This window comes from Sander lucioperca, chromosome 18, assembly GCF_008315115.2.
Source record: "Sander lucioperca isolate FBNREF2018 chromosome 18, SLUC_FBN_1.2, whole genome shotgun sequence".
Classification (NCBI taxonomy): Eukaryota; Metazoa; Chordata; class Actinopteri; order Perciformes; family Percidae; genus Sander; species Sander lucioperca.
The window spans coordinates 17,529,044-17,536,543 of record NC_050190.1 but is presented as its reverse complement, the minus strand read 5'-3'; the positions used below and the strand labels follow the sequence as shown (position 1 = coordinate 17,536,543).

The 7,500-nt window shown below is 38.6% G+C and overlaps 1 protein-coding gene across 5 annotated transcripts in view; it reads right to left on the bottom strand.

Moving 5' to 3' along the window:
- LOC116042530 (apoptosis-stimulating of p53 protein 1-like) overlaps positions 1 to 7,500 on the bottom strand; it is a 51,793-nt gene that overhangs the window by 37,168 nt on the left and 7,125 nt on the right. For 2 of the 5 annotated variants that reach the window (XR_004895754.1, XM_031288726.2), the window contains exons 1-3: positions 7,014 to 7,368; positions 3,333 to 3,480; positions 1,222 to 1,329 (exon numbers count right to left, since the gene is read on the bottom strand). Coding sequence is in view for 4 of the 5 variants with exons in the window: in XM_031288726.2 (XP_031144586.1) it covers positions 1,222 to 1,329; positions 3,333 to 3,480; positions 7,014 to 7,133 (376 nt within the window). In the remaining variant the exon portion in view is untranslated. Of the gene's footprint in view, positions 1 to 1,221; positions 1,330 to 3,332; positions 3,481 to 7,013; positions 7,376 to 7,500 lie in introns of those variants that run through there. The other 3 variants (XM_031288727.2, XM_031288731.2, XM_031288730.2) reach the window with 3 other exon arrangements.

Here is a 7,500-nt window from a genome sequence, read left to right as displayed (position 1 = left end):
TTTGGGGTCCTTCTTTAAGTAATTTTGGGGTACAATTTGGTTTTGAAGAATTCTACAAGCAGCAATACCACAGGCCAAGCAATCGCCCGTTCCAAACATTTTCAACGGGCGCTGCACTAGTACAACAAATTGCTTGTTTAATCTAAAACAAGTAAAAGGAAATCATTTCCAAAATTCTTCTATTGAACAAATTGATTATGAATTGAATATTAAAGGCACCACTTAAAAAAGAATGAGTTTTCTGTTGATATGTTGAGTGTCTATTGAAATATGTCGCAGCCTTTTGCGATGTGTATTTTGTGCCAGTTGATATTGTGATGGCGATAAAAAAACAATATATTGTGCAGGCCTAATGGCAATCATTTATATCAAAACCACATCTGTATTACAGTCTGGTGCTGGAAACTGAGGGACCGGGGGAAAAGCAGTTTCTTCTCTTAAACTGTTTATGGGTTCTCATTCCTATTAAACGTTCTGTCCAAAATAAACAGATTTTAGCACAAGCTTTTCATTTTTTACCCAGTCACAGTTCATGTGCCAGTAGATCTGTAATAGGTTTAGGAGCAGCAGGGTGAGATCTAAAAGAAAGACCAAAATAAAAATAAAACGATCAAACATGGGGAAACCTTAATGGCCTCTATGACTCAGCCAAGCTGGAAACATTCTAGCTAAAATAGTGTTATGATTAATTCATTATTCACAATACACAATGCAGATCACAAGCTATGATAATAATGTGATTCTAATGAGTGGTCTTTTTCTTTTTCTTTTTCTTTTTTTTGGGGGGGGGGGGGGGAGATCGGAAAGCACCAGCAGGTGGTGAGGTTGCCGTGTCCCTGCAGGGAGCGGGCACGAAAACAACACACCAGTGTATTTAAATTGTTGATTAACTGTATTCTCTAAAGCACTGAGCAATTCAAACTGCTATTTTGGCAGAATATTGTCTGATATTCTGCAGCAGAATAGATTCCGATTGCCCTGTTGATGTTATGTAACACACTAATCATCTTATCTGGCTAATTACTGACCGAGCTTCTGACCGAGCCTCTAAACCTCATACACACCACACACCATTGGCTCTATGTGTTTGTGTGTTTTTATATGTGAGTTAATGATGCTCAATACTGAGTGGGAAAAAAATCAGTTCTTGACACTCAGCTATTATACTCGTATGAGATCTTCGGGTGGAATAAGCATGCATGTGTGTTTGTTTTCTGGTACCTTGTGTCCAAGAGGGGCAGTGTCTGAGGTAGAAGCTGACCTCCGGCCTCCTGGCTCCCCACTGCTGGAGGAGATCCAACAATAACACCTCCTGAGGGAGAACGCGCTCTGAGAAGAGACAGAGGGTGAGAAAACATTAGCCAAGCTATTACAGTGTGCCTTATTGTGATTTATACAGAGAAGACAGGGAGAGATGATTCACCAATTACATAAATATATACATTCAGTTATCAGTACTTACATTATCATGAAGTCCAATTTAACAGCATTAAATAGGACATATATCTGCCGTCTTAAAAAAAATGGAATGATATTAAGTAGTAAAACACTTCTTAAAACTCATCAGGTTGGGTTTGCTTTTATTTAAGGATCTTTTTGTATTACAAACTAGCCAAAGAGTGTTCAAACACACAGATTTGTACTGTATTGTAAATTCTAGTGGAGATCCGAAAGTTCTTATTGTTGTGCACATGATTAATAAAGAACCCTTGAACCTTGCCTAGCTTCTGAGTTGGTACTCCTGTCTGCTTCTCTAAACTGGTGGCATACCGACCGCCATCTACTGTTAGTAATACACTGACTATGCATTAAGTACCTTATACAACCCCACTTCAAAAAATCCAAACTATCCCTTTAAGTGGTTCATTTAACACTGCAAATCTTTTATGATGATTATAACGATTATCTATTCTTAAAGGCTTAATCCCTGATCAAAATGTAAACAAAGGGTTAATCTACCCCACAAAAAACTACTTTGCTCTATCGTTCAAAACGGTTGAAATTATGTCTTGACACTGTAAAATATTTGTGTAATATTAATATTCTTTATCTCAAAATCATCAATAATGTCTGTGGAATTTACACATTTGTGTGATTAAAGCAGACAATCTGAAAAGAAGGAAAAGTCATAGTACTCTAACCCAGCAGCAATGTTTGCACAGCAAAATATGTCAATCCATAGCTAACAATACACACACATGTAGACAATGGCTTAGCGCCCACACACACACACACACACACACACACCAGCCGTGAGGCCAGTTGTGGCCTTTAGGCATGGCCTCTCATCACACAAGAAACTAAATTTACACCCCCATTTATTATGTGCTGCTTCACAGCGTCACCCTCTAAGAAAGAGTATAATATAAGAGCCATTTATAGCTCGGTCACACCACAGTGCTTCACAAACACACTGTGTTATCGTGTTGATCGCTACTTTAACAGCTGTAATGGAATGAATGTAGGGCACGCTTTAATGGACACAGTAGCTCTCAGTGTCTGCATGTGATGGACTGGTCTATTCAGGTTTACAATGACATGCAGTATACAGTAGGCACTTAACACTCTATTGATTTCACATGGTGCAGCCGTGATATAGGTCTGACTTTGTTTATAATCAGCTTCAAAGCAACCGATCTAGGCCAGAGTCATACTGTCATTATCCTGACATATAATTCCAGATTATAGATAATGTGACACCCAGGGCTTGGTTTACACCTATCGCCATTTCTACGCCACTGGGGTACCATAGGCAGACTGGGGGAACTCATATTAATGTTAAAAAAAACCTCATAAAGTGAAATTGTCATGCCACGGGACCTTTAATGGAGCTTCAGTGGGTTCAGGCTTCACTATATCAATATTCAACAAACCAAAAATGAGGAATATGTGGATATATTATGACAGACTGTAACAAGAAAATATATTTTTCAACCCCTTTCAATGTGCGTTAAATTTAAGAATAGATTCACATCAGTTTAATTCTTTTTATCACCTACCAGTCTATTGGCAACTTGTTGTGTAAATAGACCACTAGGTTCTGTTAATGCTTCAGATGAGATCATGTGCTGCAGAAAGCTGATGCTAAAAGGTGGATGCTCATGGAAAACTGTCATTTATACTGTATACAATAGTTACATATACACTTTCTGATGATTTTTTATTTTTTTTTTATTACTCATTTCTTAATTATTCGTGTTTTGTCTTTTATCATTCCTGCCTTGTTTTAATTGTTTTAAATATGTTTGTTTTTTTCCAACTTATCTCATATAAATGTATAGATGGATGGGTGTCGATGGATGGATGGATGGATGGAGCACGGATGGACTCACCATGCCCATTCCATACTTCAGCTAAGTGACACTCCCCCTCGCCGGCTTCTTTGCAGTATTCGACAACGTCAATCACTCTGGTTGCCGGAGTAACTGGGACCTCAGTTAGCATCTGCTGGGTGTCATTGAGGTAAACCGTCAGAATCACCTGTAAGCACAGAAACAAACATGTTACATGTCAGAAAATGTGTTAACATTTACCACCTTACCATTTCAGGAATATGGGTATGAAGGATGAAGTATTTCTCGCTGATTACTGATTGGGATCAGATAACTAATTAACTAACTAATTAACTTTGCTAACTATTGGTTAACCCAGGGGTGTCAAACTCAACTTTACTAAGGGCCACACTGGAAAAAGAGAATCACACCAAGGGCCAGATATGTATAGTTTATTGACATGTTTTTATTTAAGAGAAAAAAGTCAAATATCTGTGACTGTATTATTGCATGTCTCATATAGTCTTCTCACTTACAGTTTGGTCGACATAAAGCCCCAAAAAAGTCAGAAAAAAACTTTTTTAGCCATCATAGAAAAAAATCGCCAAAAAAGATCGCAAAAGCAACCGAAACAACGGGGGGAAAAAGCATAGAAAAAAGCGCCCCAAAAAAAAGTCTGAAACAGTGGCAAAAAGGTTGAAAAAAATGTCTGCAAAAGTGACAAAAACTTAGGCGTTGAGTTTGACACAGGTGGGTTAACCCATCAATCAACAAGTTGTTAATGATAACTACTGCTAAATTACTCAGTCCTTTTCCTATCTCAGTAATAAGAAGCAACCTGGCTGATCACATTCAGATTAACATGGAAAATCCCAGCAAACACAAAAAGATCAGCTTTAACAAACCACCTCTGCAGACTGAAGAAACCTTTAAACACATCACCAAACAGGAGTGTGAATGCAGCGTGTCTCCAATCCACATAGACCAAGAGAAACTGCATTAAATCCAACCAGGAACCGCCCATTCAATCTAGAAGGGTTTAAAGTGTTAAAGTGTTTCAAGTTTTTGGGGCTTTTTCCCTTTATTTTATTGTGTTATATATCTTTTTGTGCATGTTATAGGTTTACAAAGTGAAAAAGCCCAAAGTCCACCCCAAAGGGACTTACCATCTCCAACAGAAAACACTGTTCACAAACTGCTCCAAACAGCTCTATTGTAGTCCAGTCTTTACTTCCGTGACGAACACTTGTCACTTTATAACACACGTTATAATGCTAGCCTAGCTGCTAGCATGGCACGCCCTCATACTCTGCAACTGACTAGCCAGCAGTACTTACTGCACATGTGCGACTCCCAACAAAGATGGAACAGAAGTGAGAGGTCTCACTCTGTAGCTAAAACAGAGAGCTCAACACACAGGGTGAAAAGAGGAGCTGCAGCAATGTGCAGTACAACAAAAAATATGGTGTTTTTTTTGAAAATTAAACCATGTAAACCCTTTCTGATATAACCTATAAATACAGTTATGAACCTGAAAATGAGCATAATATGAGCACTTTTAAGGCAATTTGGCCTGCCAAGCAACATATAAACCGGAGCTGCAGATAGGAATTTTCATCTAATTCAATCTTCAAGACATCAAGATACAACAGATGTTAATGTCAAGTGATAAGAAGGCCTTTGAGATCTCCGGCAAGGGAAAAGAAGCAGAAATGTTCAACAGCCACTGATAAAAGCAACTTGTAACAAGATACAGCCATCCATCTGACTATACAAAACAATAATCACAGCTTTAATAACATATCAATAACTGCTTATACACACAGACACACAAATACAATTCCCTCTGGGCTCAGGACAAAGGTTTAACCTGATCTAGAGATTTGATCTCTCCATATTTAGTCTGAAATGTTCAGAAATCAAATTTATCCAACTCTTTTGTTAGATTGGTTTAGACTAATATAATAAAATATGAAGCTTTTAGTATGGTTTATCATTTTAAACATATCTGAAAAAGCAATAAATGACTTCAATGTATCAGCTGGGTAGTAATGATCCCCTCTGAAATCATTTTGTTATCAAATCCTCCAAATTCTGCAACAGATTAAAATAGCAATCAAAAAGGACATCCTGTTTTATCGCCAGTGATGTCATTGCCAATGTCACTGGTGATGTCATGTCAGATAGTCAGTCGGCAGTTGAAAGATAAATTTAGGGTAATCTGGGATAGGAACCGAGGCACACACACTGATACAGATACACTTTTAATCTCAATGTTGCCTTTTCTACCTCTCTCTCACACACACACACACACACACACACACACACACACACACACACACACACACACATTACATTATCTACTGTCCACGTACAAAAGCAGACATACACTCAAAATATATACTGTACACTAATCCACAGCATTCTATACACCTGTCCCAGATCATGTGAAGTAATATCTGCTTGCATGCAGACAGACTGAGCAGGGACACATTCTCTAAAGCTTGGATTAGACACACACATATAAAAACACACATGCAAACCCAGCAGACACAGCAGGGGTTTTACAAGACCACGAATCACTTAAAAGTAGGCTCATCGTGGCCTAGGTTGTAATGTTTCTGTTTTTTTACACATTAGAAAAAACAGCATTTGTTACGCTAAAGGACGTTCGGGCAGAGAGGAAAGGGTGTTTTTCTATAATCACATCAGTCAGAGAGGCTTCTTCATTTGAGGCACATATCAACAAGATAATCACTAAAACACTAAAATATTATTATAAGTATTATTATATATTATAATAAAAATGTTCACTCTAAATGCAACACACACACACACAACACACACACACAGACAGACACACACAGACACACACAACACATGTAGAATAGCAATCTAAGAATGTTTCGTGAAAAAGTCACAAGTGCATTGTAGTTCTGATCATTGTACATTTGAACATAATGAACTCACAATGAGACAATTTCTTTATGCCTATCAGCGAACAAGACTCACAAAACATCACATGCACGCACACACACACACACACACACAAGTGTGTGTGTGTGTGTGTGTGTGTGTGTGTGTGTGTCTGTCTGTCTGTGTGTGTGTTGCATTTAGAGTGAAAAATTTATTTATAATATATAATAATACTTATAATAATATTTTAGTGTTTTAGTACACACACACACACGCAGAGGCAGATTGAGTTGTGGATCCTAAATTGCCCCTGGTGCTGAATGGACTCTGGCTATTTTAGGCATGAGAGAGAGAGAGAGAGAGAGAGAGAGAGAGAGAGAGAGAGAGAGAGAGAGAGAGAGAGAGAGAGACTCTATGCAGGCAAGAGTGACAAATAGCCTCCCTGCTAGTGTGTCTGCTGCAACAACAAAAAACACACCAATGCTCATTTTATTAGTTACTCCAGGGCATGTAAAAACAGTGTCTGCATTTTAAGGGGGTTGGCAGGACGGCACAGTGGCTGGCATACATCCTCTGAACTGAAAGCCCAGCCTGGCTCCCTCTGCCTCAGCCTGACACTAAACAACAGTAAAGCCCTCTACAATCTGTGCTTTCTTAGCATACACTGCCTGTCACTGTAATGTTAATTTGACCAAATGGTAAAAGTCATAAGTTAAAAATTCACAAGACAACACAACCTAACGCAAGTTCCAATCCTTTAGTGATATATACAGTATAAATACATTTGATTCAAAATAAAGTACAGCTATTGTGTCTCTCACTCACCAATGGTTTGGTTTTCCTGGTTCTGAGTTTCTTCTTCTTCTGTTTTCTGCATTGACTCAGTCTGAGGTTCTTTGACACAAACACCAGTCGCTCCAACACCAGCCCAAAGAAACGCTTCATTGGAAAACCATTGGCCAAAAAACACACACACACAGTAGTGTGTGTTTTGCACGTGCGTGTGCATGCGTGTGTTTGGTATTGAAGATAATTAGTAGAGTCAGAAGTGGTGTCTTTGTAGGAGAGTGGTTGAAATGGGTGAATGTCAAAGTGTGAAGTGTGCAAGGGTAGGAAATACAAATATAAGAGTGTGTGTCAGTGAGGGAGGAGGGGAAGGGTGGGAGTCGCCTTTCAGTAAATATGAGGAGAGGGAGAGAGGGTGAGGAGGAGAGGATGATGGGAGATAAAAAAAAAAAAGAATAATAATCTGGACACTTTCACTCCCTGTTATAGTGGGAGTAGATCGTGATATCGAGCTGATATTGGTTTT